Here is a 27,925-nt window from a genome sequence, read left to right as displayed (position 1 = left end):
GAGTTGTTATTGAGACAGATGAAAAAATAGATTAATGCGTTAACTCACTACAGTTTATTATGGTAATCAGAAATAAAACATGGCAACGGTAATGTCACAGGCACATAATAACAAATCAGAAGATTAATTATGGCAATGCCTACCTCTTCTAATCCACCCTAGGGCCCGAGTCCAAAGCCACACCATACCATGCCGCCTCTGCCCCAGCTTCCAACTGCAAGCACCCACTTTACTCCCAGGAAAACATTACCCGGAGCTAGCACCCAAAAGAAAGAAGCTCCACTGAAAGTTTTTCTCTAGGCAAAAGCAAAAGGAAGGCCAGCTCAGCTTAGAGCCTTTGTTCTGTACAGTACGCTTGCAGGGAAGACAGTACAGGAAATCTCTCTCCAAGGCCATAAAAAAGACAGTAATATTATTTTCATCATGAAGTTTACAGGTGTTTTACAGTTCTTGTGGGCTGACTAGGACAAGGTCCAGAGCGTTCATCAACTTTTATTACATTACTATATCAAGAATGCTATAACAGCCGTATTATTGGTGAATTTACAATGCTGTCTAGTGGAATGAACTTCAGAGTTCAGCTAGGGAATAAACAAGGTGGTGGTACAGCCCCCACGCTGCTCTGGGCAATGGGCAGTCACTCACATGTTAGGAAATACTAGAGAGCAGAATTTTCTGCAAGCATTGCCGTCTGACAGCTAGCGCTAAAAAATACACCAATTCGATGCAAGTACTAAAGATGTTGCAATTTTCTCCTGCAGACTAAGTTTTTGAGCTCAGCCCAAACTTCCATGCTCACCTTTGCAAGCTGTGAAAGCTTTTTACAACATAGAGCAAGTCACCATTGTTTTCATTAATTTTGAAACGTATTGCAGAGCTCTTATGTATTCCTGGGCCACTGCACAGCAGCTCTTGGGTGCGTGGAGGGGATGTTAGGGAGTACTCTCAAGCTCACAGAAATGGAAATGCAGTAAATCAGGCTGAGCATTAAAAAATGCCTGCAGGGGAATGCTACAAGATCCTTTATAAAGCAATGTCTGTTTTTCCTATTTTTCCAACAGATTTCAACCCATTATTCTAATTTTGTTAGCACTGGTAATGCACAATTTATACCATACTTGTAGGACACTGCTTCCTAAAACCGTTGTTACGTGTGCACACATGCACACCCGTGTCCTCCGCAGTTTTTTGTGTCGAGACCCACCCCAGATAAACGGCATTACTGCAGCCAGTGTTTCCAGGCAATGTGCTACTTACAATTTCCTATAGGCAAACATAAAATCTGAAAGTCATCATGAATAGTTAGAGATTTTTCTGCATCGATAGATAGCCTTCTGTTACTGACTAGTACTTGTGATGAATGAATTAGCCATCCGTTCTCTGACACCACTGTAGGATGACTATGTGATCTTGTGTGAAAGAGGAAATAAGAATAAAAAGCCACTCATCGCTAACAGCAAGAAACCAGAGAGGAGAGTTAGCACTAGAGTGCTGATAGCAGAGACGCCTATCCGACTCTGTCAGTATCATTGCTTCAGAGTTCTCCTAGGCTTGCTGATGGTGCCAGAAAATAAAAGTATCTTTGCTGAAGCTTGTATTTCTGGAGGGATCTATCATATAGAAGCAAATTATGAAGCAAATCTTATTCCTACCTTCCTCTGCATGGTCTGGCAAAGAAAGTAGAAGCACGTGGCTGGAGATGGCTCTAATTCAGGAAAAAGAGAGAGAGGGAGACTGCATCCCTCTGCATAGCCTTAATTTTGATAGGAGTAATTTTCAGCTTCCTCTGCTTTAGCACAATTAAAAAGTTAAAAAAAAAATCAGTGTGAATTACGTGGTTGCTGGGGTAGCATGAGCAATCCAGTGTCAGGGCATAGTAGCACTGTGGGGACACCAAAGATGGTGGTGGTGAGAGTAAGATCCAGAACCATGAATCACTCTGCATAAAATCACAAGCTATTTGAAAAAAAAAAACAACCAAATGTTTTGCTCTTCTTGCTTGGTCTTCTCACTTCGGATGTCCCCCTGTGCTAAAGCTGCTCCATTTATAGAATAGTCACCCATACAAGAGCTGCCAGATGTACTGAACATTAGCCCTGACTTTGTGTACCAGCTGCCATCAAGGAGCGGCTCCGAAAGCTTCTTCCTCTGCCTCCTCCTGTCACGTCACCATGGTCTCATCAGCGTCTCTAGCCGATGTCCAATGTATCACTGCATCTTCCCTCTGGGGTAGACCACCCTGCACCCCACTCCCTGCCCTGGGACCTCTCTTCACAACCCTCATGACGCAAATCCCAATACATATAATTTTCCCAGTCCCTGCTTTTCCCTCTCCCTTGGCCGTGCAGCTGGCAGCAACAGCTATACAGATTGGTGGCTGCAGTGTGTTATTTTGTCCCTGTCCTTTTCTATGTAACGACAAGCTGCAAGCCAAATTTGGACCCACGACTAGCCTGCCAGCCTTTGTACATTTGCAGGTATAGCTGATAAGCTGAGCTAAGTGCATTTGAGAGATTTTCAAGTTAGCTCCTGAGAGAATGACATCCCCTAAAGGTAGTGCTAATACAATTAGTTTCTAAAACTTGCTACAGTTAATATGGTCACAAATTAATTTTCAATGTGACTAGGCAATAGATTGAAAAAAAAAATGGGGCAAGTCTTGTACTTAATATAGTATATAGACCCCATAGTGATCTAAAACCAAAGCCATGTAGGAATATAAGACGTAGATAATGGTTTGAGTTGCTTCTCCCACATGCTTCATTGCTCCCTTCACCATAATTCTACAATTTATTTGCACTCAATTTCCTGTGAGGTGAGAAAGAAACAGGGAGAACAAATATATTACCGAGTTACCCAGCTCCACCTAAGTGCCATGCTCAGGTAAGTCCCAAGGGCTCATGGGCTCCAGCAGGCACATATGGGGAAAGCCCACACATTATTCCCCCTCTGCTGACTGTCCAGTCAGTTGACTGGGTGGTGAGTGATTTTGGAGAATAAATGAGTCACCTTTCCACTGAGATTTTAGATCCTGCACCACCCCAGTTGTACAGTTTAGAACATACCTCTAAATACTTCTCTAAAAAACTAAAAGATACATTTTTCAGACCTTCCCTCTTAAATCAGACCATAATGCTCACAAAGAGTTTGCAAAGTCACCATGAACACCAGACCTGCTCCTCAGAAGATTTTGGAGAGATATAAGGGAAACCCTGACTGGATTGCTGCCAACTATACAGCTTGAAGGATGAGGCTGGTGGGCTGTGGTGAGAGCACTGCCAGAGAGGAATATAATCAGGCATTAAGTTCTGTGTGGTGCAGCTTCAAGCAGCTGAATGTATTTGCTTCTTTCCTACAGGATTCACGATTGAGGGTCTTGCCGATAGAGAGTGGTTTGACTCTCAAGCAGATTATTTATTGCTTCGTATGTCTTTTTCTAATAAAAAATTAAAATCATTTATCTTAAATAATGGTATTCTAAAAATATTCATTGTGAAAAACAACATTCTTCATCATTCTCCTATCCCTTACCATCATACCAAAATCTATCATTTATAAACAATCTTCAAGAAACAAACATATGCCATTAATGATCAACAGGAAGAAAATCATTTCGTGTAGGTGAAGTACTGTATGGTACAACAGATCATGGCAGGGATTTGTTATAAGAGTGCTTAGGATGATAAACCGTGTTTCCGAACACCAGTAAAATCTCAGCAGCTGTTACCAGACCACCTATCAAGCACCTGTGAGGACAAGTTCAGCCCATTTTGTACAAAGGAAACTGTTCTTTGTTTATCCTAGATTAGTCATCCAGGGGCAAATAGTCCTCGTATTTCATAGTATAGTTGAACAAGAAAAAATCCATTTGATACAACTTTTTTATCTTCTCAATTTGTTCTGAGTTCAATTGTCTGAGATACTCCAAGGTGATATCACCATTAGTTCGTTTCTCTGAGCCATACCTCTTCAAACTGGGGTAGTGCAGGCTCTCTGGTGCTCCAATGACCTTCAGAACATGCTCAGAATCTAACCCAAGAGTTTCATACCTACCCAGAATATTGTATTGAATGTTGCAAGGATCACAGAGCAGAAACATTGGTTTCCAGTGAATGTCAAGCTTATTTGGTGGTTTTGCTGTAATGAAGTTGACAAATTCCTGGAAACTCACTTTTTCAGAAGAATTTTTGTTTTTCCTGAACATTGCCCTAATCTCATTAGCAACAGTGACACTGTAGAATGGCTCAGAGTGCAGAAGTTTGTCTCTGTAAGCTGAAACCAGCCTTTCCAAGGGATGCCTGGTGAACATCACTTTTGTGTAATTGTTCAGAAATTCCTTTTGTGTGGCAGGAGGATAAGTCACCATCTTTTTGATCACTGAGGTTTGGTGGATGTTGTCATGCTCAATTTCAGAAGCTTCCGCATTCAAGCCTGCTTGGAGAAGAAAAATAATTCTCTTCCAATTGGAGCAGCCTACCTTGGGTACCTCACAGTAGATAAATTTATGTTTGTGCTCCACAAAGAGCTGGTTTGCAACATGAGAATCCAATTGCTGTCTTAATTTCAGAAGATTGTTCTTCAGGCAGACAGAAGCCAGTGTGCTTTTGCGACCATTTTGAATCTCCGGCCAATCTTCAGTGGGATCAGGAAAAGCACCTGCAGCCAAGGAAGAGATTTAAACTATTAGTGTGAAACAGATTTATATGTCTCTTTCTTTAGGACAACCATAGCACTCAATCTGTGTCCCGGCATACAAAAACTAATGAAGATGCTAAAATAATTTTTTTCGTTTACTGTCACCAGACACCACTATGGCAAACACGCAATAAACTATCCTGCTTAGTGAAAAGTTTGTTAAAATTGAAACTTTCAACATGCTAGCAATATTACTCTAAGCAAGACGGATGTTCTAGCACTTCTAATGTCAACTAGTTTCTGTAGTGCTCTTCTCTCATGCATTGCTAAGATAGCTATCACAGTGACAGGGCCTTCGATGTTTTCAAGGTATGGTTTAAGCTCCATAGTTACTTTCTAACACAGGGAAAGGTGTCCCTGGTTTTATAAAACATTAAGTCTTTCTGTTGGTAAATTCTTTACTCACCTGTTAGGGTTTTTTGTCTCTTATAGAAAAAACCCAAAAGAAATATCCCAAAAATAAGATTTGGGAGAAGGAAAACCAGCACCTTCTGGTTCATATTATTTTCACAGGAAGGAGGATGATGTGATCTTTACAGTGAAAATCTGCCTTTCTGTCAACAAGGAAAGATAATACAAGTTAGATTTTGTATGAGTGATATTGCGAAGATACCATGGTACATCCTCTTACAGAATTCACAATAGCAAAAAGACATTTCAAGCCCTATAAGAACAGGTTTTGCTAATAACTAAAAACTTTCCTATGAAAAAGACTCACCATAATTATACAGTTAAACCAAACAGACAAATAATATGACCATTTCAAGGTATTACAAAAAGCCCCCCTTTGTCAGAACAATGTCCTGAGGACACTGCGTATAGTTAAATGGATACAAAAAATCTCCAAGTAGGTCACCAGTTTCATGTTCTAACTTTAACTACCACATACAGTCCAATACAGACCTATCACATACAGTCCAATATACTGGGCACTGACAAAATGAGGCCTTCCTCATACGTTCCTGAAGCCATTCACAAGTTACCTGCCTGTTCTTTTCTTGCTTTTTTTTTTTTTCTTCTTCCTTTGGTGCTCACCCAAATGTTCTCAATTCCTTGGTGGGGTGGTCCTCACTGTCTTTACCTCTCAACAGACCCTGCCAGAAGTCTGCTCAGAGCAGGATGAGATGGATTTCCTGATGGAAGCATTGATTATCAGGTATAGCTTAAGGTTCTTCTACTGATGGTGGGCAGGGGGAAAAGGCCTAATGCAGGTAATAAGAATTATTAATCCACTTACTTCCGAACTTGGGATCAGGAAAGAAATTTGGCCTTACTTTTCACCAGGTGGCATTTTAGTAGCATACGAGTTACTGGTTTCAGCTGCTTGTTCATCTCAAACAAAGTAACTGAGGTTGGTTGTGGTTTAATGCCAGTCATCAGCTCAGCCCCACGCAGCAGTGGGATGGGCAAGATTAAGAAAACCCATGGGCTGAGATAAAGGCAACAGGATTGGTAAAGGAAAAGCTGGGCACCTAAGCAAAGCAACATAAAGAACTCATTCGCCCCTTCCCATGGGCAGGCAGGTGTTCGGTCATCTCCGGGAAAGCAGGGCTCCAGCGCGCGTAACGGTTACTTGGGAAAACAGATGCCGAACTCCAAACATCCCCCCCTTCCTTCCCCAGCGCTATATGCTGAGCATGGCGTCTGTGGTGTGAGATATCCCGTGGGTCAGTTGGGGTCAGCTGTCCTGGCTGTGCCCCTCCCAGTTTCTTGTGCACCTGGCAGAGCACGGGGAGCTGAAAAAGTCCTTGACCAGTGTAAGTGCTACTTAGCAACAGTTAAAACATCTCCACATTATCACCACTGTTTCCAGCAAAAATCCAAAACATAGCCCCATACTAGCTACTACGAAGAAATTTAACTCTACCCCAGCTGAAACCTGGACAACAATTAAATCAATATTCAGTGCAGGAGAAATTCCTCCTCATTCCAGCAGAGAATCCTAACTACTAACAATAGATAGGTTCTCCCATTCTCTCTCTCCCAAGACACTGCAGCATATATATGTTTGCTGCCGTTGCTGCTGCTGCATAAGAGCCCCCAAATGGTTTACTATGGCAGGAAGCGTATAGAAGTGGCAGAGGAAACAACAGAAAATATGCTCCATGTTCAGAGACAAAAGGAGCGAAGGCCAATGCACTCCAACAGTCAACATATTCCCTCTCCTGCGCTCAGTCATTCTGTCCATTTGGACTTCCTGGAGAGAGATAAGCCCTCTGTGCAATCTTGTGTTCCCCCCATTAGAAAGCTCTTTATCAGCATGCTTTTCATCACTTTTTATTTGAAGTAGAAATATTAAGTGCAAAACCATAACTACTGGCAAACTTGACATTCTATTTCTGTCCCATAAAGTCTGCACCATCAAAAAAGTCAAGCAACACTGCCTTCATTTTCCACTTTTCGATTTTTCACCCTGAACCTGCTGGTAATAAAAACATCTTTGTCTGGATTTCTTGAGAATGTAACTTCAACTTTGGTTTTATTTTGTTTTTACAAAGTTAGGGCTGCTCTGGAAGTTATTTGTGGCGCCTCCCCCCGCCAGCGTGGTTGTACACAATGGAAAAAGGTTAGGGTGTGTTCTGAGACAGCAGTAGAGGCAACACTAGTTAAAATGCTGCAAAGGTACTTGCACACAAGGTTTCTTCCTTTCAGAGGTGATTATTATATTACACATCTTTGCCAGAATATCTTCAAACTCATACAGTTAACAGCATTACTAATTATTAAATCTTAGTGTAAGCATGACGTGAGAAATGGAGAGGGATCGCTGATCTGTAAACATCATTATGAACAAATCTTCAGTTACATGTATTAAAAATTTACTTGTGTTTACATTAAACTTAAAATATCATTCAAGTGAATGCAGTATTTTTACACATTACGGCATTCAGCCAGTATTTTTGCATTTTCTTGGCTGCATAAGACCATTATAAAGGGTACAAGAACAAATATGGGTTGATCTTTGGCCTTTAACTTTTTCTTCACTGCATGTTAATTCTCCCTGTGCTGTGCAGTCTATTGACTTCTAATGCATCAAAGACTGTTTTCAAGGTTAGCTGAAGTCAGTCAGATTGTTCGTTGATCTCATGAGGTCCAAGATTGCATGATCTCTTTTTATTCTTTTTCAGAAGTGGTTTGAAGACACAATTTCACACTGTATATAAATTAAAATAAATATAACACTAAATACTTCTGTATGGGGAACCCTTCTGTAAGGGAAAGAGGTTGGGCTTAATTTACCTTAAATGCTGTCACCTCAGGGTCATCATAGTTATTGTTTTAATACATGCCTCAGGAATCAGAAGATGAATGTCCTGGTTTCAGCTGGTATAGAGTTGGGGGTTTTTTGTTTTGTTTTCCTAGTAGCTGGTACAGTGCTGTGTTTTGAATTTAGTATGACAATAATGTTGATAATACACTGATGTTTTAGTTGTTACTTATACTAGTCAAGGACTTTTTCAGCTTCCCGTGCTCTGCCAGGTGCACAAGAAACTGGGAGGGGGCACAGCCAGGACAGCTGACCCCAACTGGCCAAAGGGATATTCCATACCATATGATGTCAAGCTCGGTATCTAAACTGAGGGGAGAGTTGGCCGGGGGCAGTGACTGCTCCTCAGGAACTGGCTGGGCATCAGTCAGCAGGTGGTGAGCAAGTGCATTGTGCATCACTTATTTTGTATACTGCTGCTATTGTTGTTATTGTTATTATTATTATTATTTCCCCTTCCTTTTCTGTTCTATTAAACTGTCCTTATCTCAACCCATGATTTTTTTTCCCCGATTCTCTCCCGCATTCCACTGTGAGGGGGAGCGAGCAAACGGCTGTGTGATGTCTAGCTGCCTGACAGGTTAAACCACAACAATGAACTAGATTAATTTACCCTATTCAGATACTTGTTTCATATATATTTGTTAATTAAAATACTGGTACAGAATATAAGGTTTGCCATAAGACACATTTTAAATTGAAACTTGTCAGTGAGTCACAAGAGGGAAATGGAAGAGACTTCCCGCCTTGAGGGAAAAAAGATGTTTATGAGCTATTCAAACACAGGAGACAACTGCTCTTCTAAGACATTGGTATATCTGTGGAAGCAAAAGAATCCTTAGTTTAATTCAGGAGAGTGGTCAGACCATAAGAAGGAATAGAATGAGCTCCAAGGTGACAGATTAAATCTGTCTGGACCCCTTAGAACCTTCAAAGTGCAGCCTGGCTGTAAGAGCTAAAACCATCCATCAACAAGTGAGGTCAACATGACAATTCGGACAAGTACCTGAAGGTGAAGTCTGAAGTCTGAAGGCTTCTTTTGAAGATGTTTTCTGATAGGAGACCCCAGTACAGAGTTCTGTGTAGTGCAATGTCTCCAACAATGAAAATCACCTAAGAGGAATCTGTGGAATATAGGAAAGAAAATTCTGAGAGCCATTTTGCCACAAGAGGGACAAGTCACCCGGAAATGAAAAAGGGGTGAAAAAATCCAAAACAAAAACATCTTTGTGATACATCCACTGTCAGTAGATCTGATTCTTCTGTTCCCTCACTTATGTCTTTTCCAGAATATTGTGGTTTAGCCGGCAACTCAGCCCCACACAGCCGCTTGCTCACTCCCCCACCGGCGGGATGGGGGAGGGAATCAGAAGGATAAATCTCATTGGTTGAGATAAGAACAGTTTAATAATTAAAATAAAACAATAATAACAACAACAATACTAATGCAATGAAAAGGAGAATAATGAGAGAGGCGAAACCCGAGGTGGGGGGAAAGGGAATGAACCACCAGAACAAACCGCACATGACGCAGCCGCTCACCGCCCACCAACCCAACGCCGCCAGTCCCCGAGCCGCAACTGCCCCAGTCAATATACTCGTCATGGTGTCACATGGTATGGAATGAACGTCCCATTGGCCAGTCGGGGTCAGCTGCCCCGGCCGTGGCCCCGCCCCTCCCAGCCTCCTGCCCATGTGGCAGAGCACGGGAAGCTGGAAAGGTCCCTGACCACCACAGGCACTACAGTGAAGAGAATTAACCCCTTCTCAGCCAAAACCAGCACATTCTCCACCCCTTATTCCATACCATTTATGCCATGACAGGTCCCATACTACCCAATACAACCTCACCAGCCACCACCCCTCCCCTCCCCATCCTTGACATAATACACAGACATCATTCCCTTAGTTTATGGACCTTCCCTGTAAAATGTCCATTGAGTTCACCCAGTCCATGACTCTGGGCTCCATCCATCATATCAGTCTTTCAGGGCAGGGGAGATGGTGTGTGTGTGGCATTGGGTTGCTGCATACCAAATCAGTCTTTGTAACATCACTGCTGCACTTGGCTTGTTTCATCAAAGTTCATCTTCCATGAATTGGGAGATTTGTACTATGGTATCACTGACATGGCATATAGCAACCACAGAAAAGATGACATACAATATTATATAGCATTTTGCATTATGCTGTTCACTTCATTGGCTGTTTTCACCCAAAATCAGATCCCCTTGAGGCACACATCAGACTCCTCCATCCTCCCACATCACCCACCAAGTGCACCCAGGTCCTCGAGCAAAAGCAATCCCACGAATGGGTTTGCCTTTGCACAAGGCAGGAAGTACCCAGACTGTTTTCCCCAGAATATTTTTTACGTGCACTACGGGGACTTTATCCCCTTCACAGTACGGTAGAACTCTAATCAGGCAGGGCCAGCTCGATTGGCAGATACCCTGGTGTTGACTAAGCAGGTGGCTTTTGCTAAATGTCTGTCCCAGTATTTAAATGTTCCACCCCCACAGGGCGTTTGCCACCATCCAGGAGTCAGTATAGAGATAGAGCACTGGCCACTTTTCCCGTTCAGCGATGTCTAAGGCCAGCTGGATGGCCTTTACCTCTGCAAACTGGCTCGATTCACCTTCTCCTTCAGCAGTTTCTGCTACTTGTCGTGTAGGACTCCATACAGCAGCCTTCCATCTCCGGTGCTTCCCCACAAGGCGACAGGACCCATCAGTGAACTGGGCATACTGCTTCTCATCTTCTGGCACTTTGTTATACAGTGGGGCTTCTTCAGTACACGTCACCTCCTCCTCCGGTGATAATCCAAATCTTTGCTTTCTGGCCAGTCCATGATCACTTCCAAGATTCCTGGGTGACTGGGGTTTCCTACTCGAGCCCGCTGGGTGATCAGTGCAACCCATTTACTCCATGTAGCATCAGTTGCTTTGAACATCCAGCCCAGCACCGGCAGTCGGGGTGCCAGGAGCAGCTGTGCTTCAGTACCAACCACTTCTGAAGCAGCTCGAACCCTTTCATGTGCTGCCAATATCTCTTTCTCAGTTGGAGTATAGGGGGCTTCAGACCCTCTGTATCCACAACTCCAGAACCCTAGGGGTCGGCCTCAGGTCTCCCCTGGTGCTTTCTGCCAGAGGCTCCAGGTAGGACCGTTCTCCCCAGACACAGTGTAGAGCACATTTTTTACATCTTGTCCTGCCTGGACTGGCCCAAGAGCTACTGCATGGACTATCTCCCCTGTTTAATCTGTTCAAAGGCTTGTTGTTGCTCAGGGCCCCATTTGAAATCATTCTTCTTCAAGGTCACCTGATAGAGAGGGCTTATGATCAGACTGTAATTTGGAATATACATTCTCCAAAAGCCCACAATGCCTAAAGAAGCTCCTGTTTCCTTTTTGCTAGTTGGTGGAGACATGGCTGCTATTTCGTTGATCTCATCCATTGCGATCTGACGACGACCATCTTGCCATTTGATTCCTACGAACTGGATCTCTTGTGCGGGTCCCTTTGTTTTATGGCAAAACCAGCTTTCAGAAGGATTTGGACTATTTTCTTCCCTTTCTCAAAAACTCCTCCTGCTGCGTTGCTCCACACGATGATGTCATCAATGTATTGAAGGTGTTCCAGAACTCCACCCTGTTCTAGTGCATTATGGATCAGTCCATGACAAATGGTAGGGCTGTGTTTCCGCCCCTGGAGCAGTCGATTCCGGGTACTGGACGCCCCTCCAAGTGAAAGCAAACTGTGGCCTGCACTCTGCTGCCAGAGGGATTGAGAAGAATGCATTAGTGGTATCAATTCTGGCATACCACTTGGCTGCCTGTCATGGTTTTAGCTGGGATAGAGTTAATTTTCTTCACTGCAGCTGGCACAGTGCTGTGCTTTGGACTTAGCATGAAAAAAAAAGTTGAGATAACACACCGATGTTTTGGCTGTTGCTGGGCAGTGCTTGTGCTAGTCAAGGACATTTCCAGCTTCCCAGGCTCTGCTGGGGGCACAAGAAGCCAGGAGGGGAGGGGGCACAGCCAAGAGAGCAGATTCAAACTGACCAAAGGGATATTCCATATCATGTAACGTCATGCCCAGTATGTTACCTGGGAGGGGCTGGCGGGGGAGGGAGGGAGCAATCGTGGCTCAGGGACGGGCAGCATCGGTGAGCAGGTGGTGAGTGGCTGTATCGTTTGTGTTTCTGTGGGTTTTTTTCCCTTTTTTCTTTCCCTTCCTTTTCCATTTTATTATATTAACATTATTGTCATTATTATCATATTCATTATTATCATATTATCATATTCAATATTATCATAATCATTATTATAATTATTATTTTATTGTAATTATTAAACTGTGCTTATCTCAACCCACAAGTTCTTTTGCTCTTCCGATTCTCTTCCCCATCCCACAGGGGTGGGGGGAGCGACTGAGCGGCTGCGGGGTGTTCGGTTGCCGACTGAGGCTGAACCACGACACTGCCTTTGACTCCAGTTTGTATTGAAGTTCTAGCATGGCTGGCACAGCAGCACTCAGTGGCGGCGTGACTTCGTTCAGGCCATGATAGTTTGCTGTTAGCCTCCACTCTCCGTTAGGTTTCTGCACTGGCCATATGGGACTGTTAAAGGGTGAGTGGGTCTTACGGGTCACTCCTTGGCTCTCCAGTTGATGAATGAGCTCATGGATGGGAATCCGGGAGTCTCGGTTGGTGCGATATTGCTGCCGGTGCAGTGTTGTGGTGGCGATCGGCACCTGTTCGTCTTTGACCCTCAGCAACCCCACAACAGAAGGGTCCTTCGAGAGACCGGGCAAGGTAGACAGCTGTTTAATTCTCTCCATCTCCAAGGCAGATACTCCAAAAGCCCACCAGTACCCTTTTGGGTCCTTGAAATACCCTCTCCTGAGGCAGTCTATGCCAAGGATGCACAGAGCCTCTGGGCCAGTCACGATGTGGTGCTTTTGCCACTCATTGCCAGTTAGGCTCACTTCGGCCTCCAATACAGTTAGCTCTTGGGATCCCCCTGTCACTCCAGCAATGCTGATGGGTTCTGCCCCTATATAGTTTGATGGCATTAAGGTGCACTGTGCGCCGGTGTCTACTAAAGCTCTATATTCCTGTGGGTCAGATGTGCCAGGCCATCGGATCCACACAGTCCAGTAAGCCTGGTTGTCCCTTTCCTCCACCTGGCTGGAGGCAGGGCCCCTCTAGACCTGATCATAGTATTCGTTACACACTTCTTGTAAATATAAATCAAAAGTCACTTTATTGAGATGGGAAGTAATATCAGCTCTTCTACTCCGTTTGGGGACCTGCTCACTGGAAACTGGAGCAGCAGCTTTCCTGGAAGAACCTCCCTGAGTGATTGGTTTTCCTTGCAACCCACTCACCTGTGCCTCTAGGGTTGAGGTAGGCTTGCCATCCCACCTCATCATGTCCTCTCCGTGGTCACGCAGGTAGAACCATAGGGTGGCCCATGGTGTGTATCCTCTCCTTTGATCAAAAGGACACTTAATCCTAACAGCTGAGACAGTATGTAGAGGTGGGGAGTAGGACATATCTTCTTTGAGTTGTTGGAACTCTCGGGATAGTTTCTCCACAGCAGAGACAAGCGAGGAAGAGATATTTGCTTCGTACTCCCGGAGTTTATCAATCACCTCTGCCACCGTTGGTACCTCATCCTCTCTCCAGGACATCACTGCCAATGAGTTTGCATACAAGGATGGTGTGCTCTGTACAAACTGCTGCCACAAGGATCATGTGCACTGGGCTTCATCTGGATCTTTGGATGAGTGTTGATCGTCCAGGTCACCATAAATCACCTCAAGCACAGCTAATTCCCTGAGATACTGGATGCATTTCTCCATGGTTGTCCATTTTCCTAGGCAACATGTAACATCTTCTTTGAAGGGATGCCTTTCCTTCACTCCAGACAGGAGTCGCCTCCAGAGGCTGAGGGCTTGTGTCCCTTTTTCAGTTGATTTGTCAACGCCCCCTTCACCAGAAATGGATCCCAGTTGTTTGTCTTCCTGCCCCTCTAATTCCAGGCTACTGGCCCCATTATCCCAGCATCGGAGCAGCCAGGTGACAATTTGCTTGTCTAGATGACGGCCAAAATCTTTTCGCATATCTCACAACTCACTCAAGGACAGGGATCGGGTGGTCTCCATTTCATTTATGACTTCTTCCTCCTCTTCTCCTCGTGATGGCCCTGCTTCTTTATCATCCCATTCTAAACAAGTTTACTTCCGCTTCCGAGATTTCTTCCTGAGTATAGGGGCAACTGATACTGGCATGGGTTGGTTCTCTGGTTCAGCTGCAGTGTCAGTTGTAGGGGTTTGAGTGGCCATAGTGCCTGTCATCGGGGTTGGAGTGACCACAGTGCCAGTCACTTTGTCTTTCAATCCAGAGACTTTCTCTTCCCCTTGGAAGCACTGAATACTATTGAGCAGGGCTCGGTACACATGGGCCAGGCCCCAGCACATTGCAGTTATCTGTGTCTCTCTGGAGTTCCCAGCATAACAACATACTTCCTCCACATATTCTAGTAGTTTTTCAGGATTCTGCATTTGTTCAGGGGTGAAACTCCAAAACACTGGGGGTGCCCACTGCCCTAGGTATTTGCCCATGCTATCCCAAATGCCCTGCCACTCATAACTATCAAGCCTTGGGGCAGATCTCTGGATGATATTCTTAAATTGCTTTCTAACCTTAGCCAAAACCAAAAAAATATGCCCAAAAACTAACAATAAGTATATCTTAACTAACCAAGGATGTTCAAGATTCAAAAAGGTTGTTGCAATAAAGGTGAAGACATCATAGAAAAAAGTAGCAAAGATACCATTCTGTATTTCCTCCATATAAAATCTCTCAGAGGAGGAGGTATAATTGCTAATTGCCTCAGTGAGGCGGTATCCAAAGTACAGTAACAGTTCCAGCACAAACTACAAATACTAGATAAAGCTGAAAAGCAGTGTTTGCATAACAAATCTCTTAGGCAAAACATCACTAGTCATGGCAGAACACAGCATACTAAATAAACCAACACCAATCTTTAATGTGTACTGCAAAAACGAGAACATGGTGCTGTGACCAGCAGCTGTTATTATCTCAAAGCCTCTGAGCCCCACGTTGGGTGCCAAAAAAGTCTGTTGTGGTTTAGCCGGCAACTCAGCCCCACAGTCGCTCGCTCATTCCCCCACCAGTGGGACAGGGGAGAGAATCAGAAGCCAACCCAACGCCACCAGTCCCTGAGCCGCAACTGCCCCAGTCAGTTAATAATTAAAATAAAACAGTAACAACAACAATACTAATGCAATGAAAAGGAGAATAATGAGAGAGGCGAAACCCGAGGTGGGGGGAAAGGGAATGAACCACCAAAACAAACCGCACATGACGCAGCCGCTCACCGCCCACCAACCCAACGCCGCCAGTCCCCGAGCCGCAACTGCCCCAGTCAATATACTCGTCATGGCGTCACATGGTATGGAATGAACGTCCCATTGGCCAGTCGGGGTCAGCTGCCCCGGCCGTGGCCCCGCCCCTCGCAGCCTCCTGCCCATGTGGCAGAGCACGGGAAGCTGGAAAGGTCCCTGACTACAATAGGCGCTACAGTGAAGAGAATTAACTCTATCCCAGCCAAAACCAGCACACAGATGCTTATAATTGTGTTGTCTGTTTTAGATGTAATGCATTAACATTAGTATTTGCATTTTACCTCATCCTACCTTGAATTAAGTGTGATTTAAGGCAACCAGGTAACTACAAGGCATTCCTCAGTCAAGGTGTGGTGAGTCTGTTAACACAATAACTTCATAGTAGTCTAGTTGTGCTGTAACCAAAGGGCAGCAGAATGGGCTCCCACAGTCAAGGTGGAAAAACAATATCACAGGGCTTAAAAAAAGGCAGAAATGTCTTCTAGTGAAAAGCAACACAGCAAGGAGTCAGAGATCTAAATGTCTCTTTGAAACTAACATACTCCCAAAGACAGGAGAAAATATTCAAGACTGACTATCGGGCATTAATCTGCTTTGCTCTTGTTACACATAGTTGCGGGGGGGTTGTGGATTTTTTTTTGTTTGGTGGGGGGTTTTTTTGTTTTTAATGAAGCATAAAATCTTCTAGATAACAGCCTTATGCTGCACTGTTGGTTTCTGCTTATTCTTCAGATCACATCATTATAGATCAACCATACATAGCTATGGCTTAATATTTTCAACTCTGCTTGCCTTACCAGATTCTGCAGATTTCATCAGAAATAATTTTATGACTCTTTCTTGGACATTACTAAACAGTAAGCCAGGCAGTAAGAGGAATGATACTCATAGAACCCTTCTTGCAGAACCCTTTTGGAAGCATTTCTATCAGGTGTGAGATTTTTTGAAGCCTGTCAGTTAACTAGTGTTTCATTCCTTCAATGTGTATCCAGCTGATTTGATGGCTTTCTAGCTTAGCCAAAATATGCTGCAGTATCGAGTCAAATGCTTTATACAATTCTAAATCCACCATATCAATGTTATTACCTTAATCAACCAACCCAGACGAAAGCAGTAAGTCAGCTTGGTGAGATCCATTTCCTATAGAATAGTACAACATTTCTATGAGAGAGCAACCAGAGCAATTGCTCAAGCCAAGAGTGGTGGCAAATGGGAAACAGATAATTGGAAAAAGCAATGCCAATCATCTCATGTGCATGCGAGATGGGAAAAAGGCCTGAAGCCCTCATAAAACAAGAAATATTTTTTAAATTCAACCTTGTTTACATTACTGATTATTCAACTGCCTCCCTCTACTAATCCATTGTTAAGATTCTTCTCTTCCCGGTATACACACTCCTCATAACAAAACCAAAAAAAGTTGTATTATGTTGTTCATATCTTTGCTCTCAAGTTTCGCTGACCATAAAATGTTCTTTCCATCCTTCCATTTCCTTCAAGAAATTATGACAATGTTCTGCTTTTAACTACTTTCATTATCCCCCTTTTCTATACGCTATACTGGGTATGGAGGAGTGGCTGGCAACCTGCTCGCACACCCCCTGTATGTCAGGCTAGATCATTTAACCCAGTAGAGCTCTCTATCTCAATGATGAGATTGTACTTTTCCAGGGCACTCATAAAATTGTCATATGCCTGAGTTATTGGATATTTTTTCTGTTAAATTGTTTTCTCTTGGTTCATTTGTCTCATACCTGCTTTCCATTTTGTGATGCTAGACCTTCTGCAACTGTCCCGTAAGTTTGTTAGCAGTCTGGACTTCAGGTGTTCGTACCACATGTAGCTACACCACAACCACTCACACTCCTCCAACCACCAACTTTGGTTTTGTAATTAGTCCCTTTTTCCCTGAGCAAAGCAAGGTCTGATATAGAATTTCCAGTACTCTTTCAATTAGGGAATATTTAGACAGTCCAAAGATGTTTTAACGACAAACTCATGTGAGGACATGACCTAGCACATCACACTCAGATTGAAATTCTCCCTCCTGCCGTGCAGGTTTATTCCTAGTACAGGCACCAAAGGAGTAGACTGCGTTGCCTTCAACAGGTATCACCAGTACGTCATTCTGTCCTTGAACTGCTAAAACAATTATTCATAATACAGCATTCCCTAATGCTCTTCCTGGAACCGCTGAACCGCTGCAATTGGAAAATCTGCAGTTTTTAAAGAAGCATTAAAAAAATAGCCTGAAAAAACCCAGTATTTTGATACTTTTAATAAACAATTAGAAGCCCTATAACTGGAAATGTTGAATAATGTTAAGCTTTTATGTATCGCACCTACTACCCAAGTACAGAAATACACGCACACACGCTCATGTGTGTGTGTGTATATATGTATATATTTCTGAACTACATGTATGTGTACATATATATACACAGACATATGTGTAGTTCAGAAACAAGTTAATATCAGTTACACTGGCATATTATTTGCTCCAAGTAAGCTAACTAAGTTGATACGGATTTAAAGGCTCCTGGTGATAAATTTACAAAGGTGTGTCTCAAGCTAAATTTTTGCAAAGACAGACCTTGGTCACAGCTGAGCATACGGGGTGATCCTCTACGCCCTGCTTGATGATAAGTGGGACTTTAGAGATTAAAAGTATGAAATTACAATACTTATTTGTGCTTCTGATACATTTGAAGTAAAAAAGGTACCAGTAGGGCAGCTCAGTGGAAGGTATGGAAACTCTCTGGAAACAGATAACATTCTGAGTGGCTGAGCCCCATTCTGTACTTAAGCCCTGTTAATCCCTTCAAAAAGACAACTGCAAATACATATATATGGATATCTACATGGGTACATAGAAGGCGTGGAGGGGATGACGTGCAGAAACCCCCCGAGGAACAGCCAGAATGAAAAATGAACAAGAAAAACAAGCTTTGCTGGACGCAGTTCTGCATGTGCTGTTCTAACAGGGTGAACTGTGCTTTTAGAAGCAAGACCCTTGTTCACCCAAATCGGCAGCCCCCTTGTTCCTGTGCAACTCGCTGTGGATGGACAGGAGGGAGGGACACCCCAGAAACTGGAGTCTCAGCAGGCAGGCTGGCCTGCTTCATTAAGTGGAAAATTATTAAGTGGAAAATCATTAGTGCATTAGGAACCTCCAGCAGGCTGCAGAGAGCCAAGGGCTAGAAGAACCGTCTGATCTGGCTCATTTTGCCTACAGGAACCAGGGTCTGACATCACCATGCTTGCAGCAGCAGGACTGAAAGGTGTTATGCGAGAATGAGTGCAAGCTTAGTAGGGGGACAACACATAAGCTAGACCGGGCGCTACTGAGGAAGGGGCTGACAGGGGTCCCCTACAGAATAGCACACTTCACAGCAGTGAGGTGGGTACAAAGGCACAATTTCCAACGCAGGCACAAGCTAAAACTCTTATTCCCCACAGTGGTTATCTCAGCCCTCCATTAATGCATCAGATTTCTTTCTGGTCTCAGCAACTGCAGTGCTGCCTTCCTCATTGCCATCATTATACTGCTGATTATCCTCATTACATCACCTTCTTATGCCTGTCTTTCAGCTTCTCCTTCCCTATTTCATCCCATGACATCTCCCCATCTCGCCTTCGAAGGATTTTCTTTACCTGTCATTTCTCATGCAGTATTAAAAGCTCAACTTTACTTTCTGATCAGTCATATTGCTAGCCCCTGCTCCCATTAGCCTCTGCTAAAAAACAAATAGCTTCTGCTATCTCCTCTGCTGCTCCTTTTTTGAGAAGTTTCTGAAGCACCTACAGATCTACGCATTTTTCACCTAAAATCACTCCTTAAAATCTTCCTTTTCAGGGATGCCAACACCACTTAGGCTGCCAGTGTGCTAAAACTGTTACCAACCAGTCCACAAAAAGAGCAAGTGAAAGGAAGAGCCAATCTGGGGATGAAAAGAACCAAAGTGAGGAGAAAAAAAAAAGAGTACATGGGAAAAGGCAGCACAGAGTCTTGACAGAAAAACTCCCAGTGAGGCAGGGAGCAGCAACCTGAGGAAAAGCGGTGGATCCAGGGCCATGGGAAATAGAAAGGCTGTGTAGCCTGTGCAAATGATGCTGTGGGAAAGGGAGATTGAGAATGGGAGTGGAAAAGACACGAAATATAATTCAGTAAAGTAAAGAGGGACAAGAACAAATTCAAGGTAATTAGTATAGAAAAGAATATGCAAAAGTATCCAATAAATTACCACTGATGTTTAAAAAGGAATTAATTTAAATAAACTGCAGTCACTCATGCACTGAGACCCAACCCTTACTGTGTGATCAAACTTGTCCCAGTTTTCCTTCCTGTAGGTGTAGCCAGAAAGGCCATGGGCTTTTGATTTTCTAAGTATGGCCAATTCCCATCAATATTGTCAGGGAGCAGTGAGAGACAGCTCTCCTTTTGATATGGGGAGCTGGGAGCCAAGTGCAATAACCACATGGCCAGTGTGGCGGGGGCCTCACCAGCCTGGATCCATCACCACCCCCGAAGGGTGAAGACCTGGAGATGGCAGCCAGCTTCAGCCAAGAGACCAGATCATCAGGCAAAGACACGCTGACATTGTTCTGTGGGTGGGCCCAGCTTGGCTGGGCTGTGGGGAGCTGGATGCCAGCCCTGATGCGGCATCAACTGATGGCCCCCGAGGGGCTGACATGGGGTCCTGAGCTGCAAGCAGGGTGGGAGAAGCCCCAGGGGGCTGGGCGTGGACAGTGAGGGCCCTCACACGGTTAGTGCTCTCACGGCCTCACAGATAATATGAGAACAAAGTCCACCCCCTCTGCTTCTCCACCCAGTGGATGAAAAGCTGGACACGAGCCGACAATGCGCACTCACAGCCCAGAAGACCAACCATATCCTGGGCTGCATCAAAAGCAGCGTGGCCAGCAGGTCGAGGGAGGGGATTCTGTCCCTCTGCTCTGCTCTGGTGAGAGCCCACCTGGAGCCCTGCGTCTAGCTCTGGGGTTCTCAGCATAGGAAGGACATGGACCTGTTGGAGCAGGTCCAGAGGAGGGCCACAAAAATGATCCAAGGGCTGGAGCACCTCTCCTACGAGGAAAGGCTGAGAGAGTTGGGGTTGTTCAGCCTGGAGACGAGAAGGATCCAGGGAGACATAAGGTCTTTCAGTACTTAAAGGGGGCTTATAAGGAGGATGGGGACAAATTTTTTAGCAGGACCTGTTGTGATAGGACAGGGGGTAATGCTTTTAAACTAAAAGAAAGTAGATTTAGACTAGATACGAGGAAGAAATTTTTTACAAAGAGGGTGGTGAAACACTGGAACAAGTTGCGCAGAGAGGTGGTGGATGCCCCATCCCTAGAAACATTCAAGGTCAGGTTGGACAGGGCTCTGAGCAACCTGATCTAGTTGAAGATGTCCCTGCTCACTGCAGGGGGTTTGGACTAGATGACCTTTAAAGGTCCCTTCCAACCCAAACTATTCTATGACTCCATGATTCTATGCATGGTTACCTGGCAATGGGCCGTGGGGCCTTCTTATCTAAATGCTTAATTCAAAATCCTACGCACGGATCAACTGCCATTTAAACCACTGCAAAACTAATAATGGGAGAGCAACCTTCATCACTTTCTTTTAGAGAATCTAGATGAGCCTAAGAAACTTGAGAAGGAGGAAGAAAGGGAGAAAACAGGGTAGGGAAGAAAAGCTTAGAACATGATACATGCCTACCATGGTGGCAATGAATGACCTCCTCCCAGGCTTGTTTCATGGGATATGAGGCCTCAGAAAGCCCCTCTGCTTTTCTCATTATATTGATAACTAGGTCTCTGGCTTTTCATGTGTCTTACATTTCCCTCCCATATTTCTCTTCTCAGTTATTGTCCATAATTGCAATGTTGCCCTTGCCTTTCAGGTCTACCCCGCCTTGTCTCAACCCTAGGTCCTCTCTGTCCCCTCCTGCTTTTCACCTCCCTGTGTAAACTTGATTCATTCATTTCTGCCATTGCACGCCAAATAGCATAGCCAGAACTGCCTGTAACAGTCCTGGTTGCTTAGCACGCAGCCCACAGGCAACCTCCTGGCTGCTGTACCCCTCATTATATCCTTCTTGTATTCCCTCCACTAGACTGATGACAGCCATGATCTCTCTTTCTCTTTTTACACTCCAGTGCATACAAAATATCTCTGCTTAAATTATATTCCTTTTTGCTCCCATCTCCTCCAGCTCTTTCTATCATTTTAATCCAGCTTCTGACCCTCATTTTCAGGATCCAACACCGTTTTGTCCAAAGCCATACGTCTACTCTCATTCCCCTCAACTCTTTACACTCCTCCAGATATTCCTGTACAGGAATCATGTACGAGTCCTTACACTGATGTTTTGGTGCCTGCTCTTCTACATAAATAACTTCTTTGCCTGAAACATCCTGACAATGGCAGGATTCAATCCTATATGAATCTAGGCCTATTTTTCCTTCCCTTTATGGTCTCCTCTGTATTGCAGGACAAGCTGTTCAGCAGAAATGTTATGTTTAAAATCTGTTTTTATGAAACATGTTTTTATATCATACTATGGCGCATACAGTATCAAGTATTAATAAGTTAGGGAATAGTAGGATTAAAGTGGTGCATAAGCTAAATTGTGGAGTATAAGATGAAGTATCATCTGCTGGCTTTTGGCAGCACAGTCTTGAAACTAAAGAGCTGACATTTCAGAGTATTTAACTTTACAGTACACTCTGAGTTCAAAATAGTCTTGCTGATTCAGTTACAGATATGAATACTCAAAAGATCTGCAAATCTGTTTTACAGAGCCTGCTCAAGTACCCAGAAAATGGAGAATGGACAGTCAATGAGAGTCTCTGTAAAGATGGGCAGCCCACACACCATGTGGGAATATTTTGGCAGATGAAGAACCCAAACTTTCATCCTAAAACCTCTTGCCTGATCCACCGCACACCTTCCCTCATCTGCTGTAGATAGCAGTGATCCTACTGCACAGCCCTAGAGCATCTCAAGGGCATGTCCATCATGTGAAGTGGGTGTGTCAAGTTGTATGGAATATCTTGTTTCTTTAAAAACCAAGTGTTTAAAACTACCAGAAAATGCGTTCCTGTGGCATCATAACAGCATGCACCAAAAAAGCATTGACAGTGGTGAATCATTTAGCTCCCTTGACCGATCTTATGATACTCTAATAGAATAACCAATAGTTGCCGTGGTTTGTTACCTTCTGAACGAACCTAGCATCAACAATGATGAGACCCAAGCTCATCAGACTTACCTGCTGACAGCAACAAAATGGTGAGACTCAGGCATGCCATTGCTGGCACTGCAGGAGAGTGGTCCCTAGCACAGCTTGTCCCTGCTTCCCCTGCTCCCACCATCAGCATGGCCTGCCCAGGGTCTTCCACTCCTGCTATCCCCAATTCCACCTCCTTGCACTCCGCTCCCCAGCAGCTCTCCAACTCTGAGTTCCGTTCTTGCTGGACATGTATTTGCATGGGCACCAGTGCTTTTCCCTTGGCCCCCACCCCAGGTGTGACCCCTTCTTCCCCAGTCCCTGCTTCCACTCCTCAGGCAAAATTTTAACCCAGCCTCCAGCAAATCCTTACCTCACCTCCAAAAGCCATCCTTGTATCGTTCCCAGTCAGCTTGCCCAGCAAATGCCCATCAGATCTCACCCCGATTCTGCTCTTCAGTCTTCCTCATGCACGAGCCAGCTCATTGCTGGTTCCCACTGCCAGACTCCTCCCTTAGTCTCCTCAGTCAGCCTCACAGCCCCCCACACCAACCACACTTCCAAGCCCAGCTCATCAGATCTGTTTCTCCTTCTTCCAAGCCTCCCACGCAAACCCACTGCTTCTTGCTCTCAGCTCAGTACTCAGCTAGTCCCAGCCTCTGCACTTCAGCTCCTCTAGCTATTTTAGTATCTCCCAAACTATACTGACACATTTTCCTTTCCCTCCCACATCAATTTTCACACTACTTATCAAGGCACAGTTTCTTCCTGCTGATTTCATTCTTTGAATCTATTTTACCAGTGATCCCCAACACTTCCCTCCAAAAAATCTTGCTCAAGCTTGCCTTGTTATTTAAAATGAGTGGTTTACTCCCCTGTGCCACCTCAGCCCAGCAGAGGTTTTGCTGAGAATATACAAGAGGAATCCCGTTAACCTCATTTATGAAATGCTTTTTCCAAAGCCTGCAAAGTACCTGAACTTCTTAGAGGAATGGTCACCAGAACCATTTAACATGACAGAAGAGAGCACAGTTTCCAAAACACCCTGAATAAAAAGCTGTAAACTATTTTTGCTCAAAGGCTTTTAAAAATTATCCTCAGGCAGATATCTAGCATGGAGAATTTCTGCTTAAACACTTGAAATTTGACAAAATCCTATGCAGCTGCAAACTGTATTGAAATGAGAAGAGTCAAGATTCATATTACCCTTAGCAAAGCCCGAAAGTGAATGAAAGCCTCTGTCTTTTCATTTCAGGCACCAGAATCTTTGTAGCAACAACTTCTAGCTGTGTGTTAAACTCCCATCTTAACTGAGGAGAGCTATAGCAATAAAAAATAGACTGCCAAAAAAATCCTCTGTAGATTCACTTCATCACGGTATGATTTCAAAAGCTAAATAATGTCTCAGTTTACTTCTTGGGGGATCCGATGGCAATTTCTAAACATATAAATAAAATTTTAAAAATGAAACCAAAACCAATGCTGTGACAAAGAAATCTCTCTGTGGATATTGGACTCCACTGTGAAATCACAGTAATGTGAAAAGCTACTAACTCCAATTTTACTCACCAGTCAGACAACCTCAGTGGAGATTTCCCATTCCTCTGAATAATGGTAAATAGTAAACAAAGATCAGTCCAAAGAGACACATTACTTTAATTTTATGCCTAGGTCTGCGAAGGAAACGGGAGAGTTTTTGTCTTCTTACCTGGATTTCAAGGCTGGGTGGTGTTTCTGCATCCACACAGGTGCTTTCCCAGGAGAGCATGTGAAACGCTCTGTGTACGTAGTATTTGTCTTTGTTTTAATTAAATGCCCGGTAAAAGAAGCAAGTGCTTCCCTGTGAACGTTTAGGTGAGCATTTCCAGTTGCACATTACAAAGTAATGTGCTGTGTCTGTCTCTGGGTATAACGATAACAGGCAGTGTTTAACCACTCCCTGTGTATGGTCTACAGCAGCTGTCAGAGCCTGCCAAGAGGCTGCCTGCTAAGCAACCAAGAGGAGGGTGGTTGAGAATATGAGGGTAAAGGTAATTTGGTTGAGAGCAACTGTGATGTGATCATGTATATTATTTTTAGATGAGGAACAAGAGGAAAGAGCAATTCAAATCCAACAGACTCTATACAAGAAGACGTCAATAAACCCTGGGAACTGGAAGGTAAGTTCTCATGGGAAACATGGCTAAAGCAGAAGGAATTCAGTAGAGCTGGCAGTTCCTTAAAGAAATTATGTTTAGGGTACAAGCACAAACAATCCCATACAGTGGAAGGATAGGAAGTACGGTCAAAGATCAACTTGGCTAAGCAACACAGTCTTCAATGACCTGAAACACAAGAAGGAAATATACAGAAAGTGGAAACCAGGTCAAACTCCTAAAGACAAGTATGAAAGAACTGCACAAGATGCTGAAACAAAGTCAGAAAGGATAAAGCACAAATTTAACTAGAAAAAGCAACAGACATAAGGGATGGCAAGAAAACAAATATGTAAGGAAAAGAAAAACCTAGTGATAGTTCAATTGCAGAAGGCTGACGTACATTTTCCATCACTCTTCATAAAAGGGGGATCTGTAATTACATGACTAATACCTAACTTAGTAAAAAAGAATCCACCTAAAACAGGAAAAGAACAGGTCTGAGAGTAATTTGGAAATACGGCAGTTTACCTCATCCTCAAGTATGCCGCTACAGCATGTCTCCAGGAGAGCTCTCTATTGATCTTTCACTGTACTACATCTCCCCTGACTGCAATAGGAACCTACACCCCTGCACAGATACAGGTGGCTCTTTTATAGGCAGCTAAAGTTGGGTGAAATGAGTCCTATTCATAGTGACATCTGGGCCTGAGGAAGTGCACATGAAGATATCTTGAGAACAGAGTGAAGCAAGATCAGAGCTGTTAGCTTCCTCTGAAAAATCTCAGAAGTTGTGTGAGAAATGTGTGAAGAGGTAAACACAGTGCTCACATTTAAAAAGCCAAGAAATGAGGAAGGGACCAGTTCTGGAAAAATACTAGAATAAATGAAAAAAAAAATTTATTCATAAAAGGTTAGAGATAGTTTAAAAATCTAATAGCCAACATGTCAAAAATATAAAGCAATATAATTTCTGTAATAGGACAACAAGTCTCATAAATAGAGAAGCAGCAGGTCATATAATATGTTTTAATTTTAATCATATATCCATCTCTGGAAATATTCTAAACTCACCTGGATGCGGTCCTGTGCACCCTACTCTAGGTGTCCCTGCTCAAGCAGGGGGGTTGGACGAGAAGATCTCCAGAGGTCCCTTCCAACCGTGATTCCTACCATTCCGTGATTCTGCAATTCTATGAATGTTATTGACATTGATGCATAACATTTTCAAAAGTAAATAAAAGTGAAACTACTTCAGGGAGAGTGCAAAACTACTTGGGGGAGGAAAAAACCCCACAGACTTTAAGATTAGTTTTAATCATTCGCTATCAAACTCAAAAGATATAATGAGTGGGATTCTAGCTGGGTCTGTTCTGGGCCAGGCAATGGCCCAAGTCACTAATGACTGGGATAAAAGAACAATCCTTCAACTTTGCAGATAACAATAAACCCAGATGAACAGAAAACTCATTGCATGAAACATTCAATTCAGAATGCTCTTGACAAATAAGAGAAATCATCTGTGGGAGAAAACACATTGCAATGCACTTGTGTTTACAAGTGTGAAGTTCTGAGGGGGAATAGTAGTTTGTAAAGTCGTAGGACTGGCAATGACCAATTAGGCAGCCATTCTGCCAAAAAGGGATAAGAGGGGTAGCAGTCAGTCCCAAGCTATACATGAATAAGTAGTGTTACACCATATGTGAACAAGAATGTAAACTGCATATTAGGAAGATAAACTGTTTTGCTTGTACAATACATTAAGGAATACCTCCTATTATATTTCTGGCTAGCACAGCAACAAGTGGCACTGTGGCACTATGTCCTGTTCAAGCAAAACTTCAGAGGGAAGGTAGAGTAGCTGGAGAGAGTCCAGAGAAAAGCAGAGAAACAGTCAGTTTGCTGTTGAGGGGGAAAAAAAAAACCAAAAACAACCAAGAAAGAAAGATTGGAAGAATTGGGGTTGCACAGTCTAAAGAAAAGACGGCCAACTGAATACATGAAATTATCACCTACATAAGTGACCTGTAAAGAGGTAAGGAGGGATTAAATTTTTTTATCTGTAGTGTATATGAAGTGATGGGTTTAAGCTATGACACTGAAGTTTATGTTATATATTAAGAAAATCTTACCACAAAGATAACAGAAAACTTTTTACATTTCCGATTCTCTCCTGGAGTTTCAGAATGCACAAGATGAGGTCTTGAGGTCTTTTCCAGTTTCCTTTTCTGTAAGTGTGTGTGTGGTTCATCCTGTTGTATAATTTAGAAGCCCCATCTTACCTCTCCAGAGAAGCTACCTTTGTCAAAGTTTTCATGCTAAATTATACAAAGCCGGGTTGTTCTCCCAATATAGTGACTCAGAACCAGAAAAGCCACTACAGGGCTTACCACTGCCCACGCTGGCATGATGCCACCTTTTTTATTGTACCATACATCCTTTTAGCTCTCATAGGAAATGTGAACAGTTGTGGCAAAAGGATTGCTATCTTCCAGAGACTAGTGTATCTGATATTTGATGGTTGTGCACTGCTTTTCCAAATGTCAGAAATGTGTCTGTCTCTTTCCTGGGGATTCCTAACGGAGCCTCCTAGAGGAGCACCCTTATATGCTGAAGCCTGCCCTTCTGGTGAGCTACTCCACAAACCACTAATAAGACATGGAGCTCATTTGCCTCAGGGGGCACTTATTATGATCAGAAATGGAAGAGCACTAAACTGAGTGAACTGAGATGTGGGCAGAAAATATGGAGACATACTTTGTTAGAGGGCTGCAGAATCAGGTTGCTTCATCTCAGAATTTTTTCGTGTGCTTGTTCTTTTATCAATCAAACTTCAAGATCATATGAGGGTAATAAAGTATCCTTGCTGGGCAGAAAAGATTAAATTCCTTATGCCTGCCTTCCACCAAAGATGCAATTCTGTCAATGTGTACACATTCTTGGCAAAAGAACTGTATCATATGGATGACCAGCTGAAAGAAAATCTCATAGAGGGGTGTTGGTTGTACTAAGGCATTACATGAGTTCTTAGGACACATGACTCCATTGCCAGTAAATACCAGGGTTGGTCATTACCTGTATTGCCTCTGCAATTCAGTTATGTAGACATGTTCACATGATTTTTTACAGGAAAAAAAAATCATTAAAGCAGTT

General features: G+C 43.5%; 1 protein-coding gene across 3 annotated transcripts; it reads right to left on the bottom strand.

Moving 5' to 3' along the window:
• Positions 1–34: 34 nt before the first annotated feature.
• On the bottom strand, positions 35–24,541 carry LOC142062718 (carbohydrate sulfotransferase 9-like). 3 transcript variants are annotated; one of them, XM_075105571.1, is made up of 4 exons: positions 24,346–24,541; positions 8,970–9,087; positions 5,102–5,249; positions 35–4,656 (listed from the first exon to the last, which is right to left on the bottom strand). In XM_075105571.1, the coding sequence occupies exons 3-4, from the start codon at positions 5,193–5,195 to the stop codon at positions 3,806–3,808; spliced, it is 945 nt and encodes a 314-aa protein (XP_074961672.1). In that variant the 5' UTR covers positions 5,196–5,249; positions 8,970–9,087; positions 24,346–24,541; the 3' UTR covers positions 35–3,805. The 3 variants fall into 3 exon arrangements, with proteins under 3 accessions (XP_074961672.1, XP_074961673.1, XP_074961674.1); XM_075105572.1 differs by lacking the exon at positions 24,346–24,541 and having other exon boundaries at positions 8,970–9,301; XM_075105573.1 differs by lacking the exons at positions 8,970–9,087; positions 24,346–24,541 and having other exon boundaries at positions 5,102–8,143.
• Positions 24,542–27,925: the final 3,384 nt, after the last annotated feature.

The sequence above is a fragment of the Phalacrocorax aristotelis genome, chromosome 10 (genome assembly GCF_949628215.1).
Source record: "Phalacrocorax aristotelis chromosome 10, bGulAri2.1, whole genome shotgun sequence".
Taxonomy (NCBI): Eukaryota; Metazoa; Chordata; class Aves; order Suliformes; family Phalacrocoracidae; genus Phalacrocorax; species Phalacrocorax aristotelis.
This window is presented reverse-complemented; position numbering and strand designations above follow the sequence as displayed.

Coding starts and splice junctions, on each gene's coding strand:
- LOC142062718 (XM_075105571.1), bottom strand. CDS start 5,195: ATGAACCAGAAGGTGCTGGTTTTCCTTCTCCCAAATCTTATTTTTGGG. Junction 4,657..5,101: donor GAGACAAAAAACCCTAACAG/GTGAGTAAAGAA, acceptor CCTTGGCTGCAG/GTGCTTTTCCTGATCCCACT.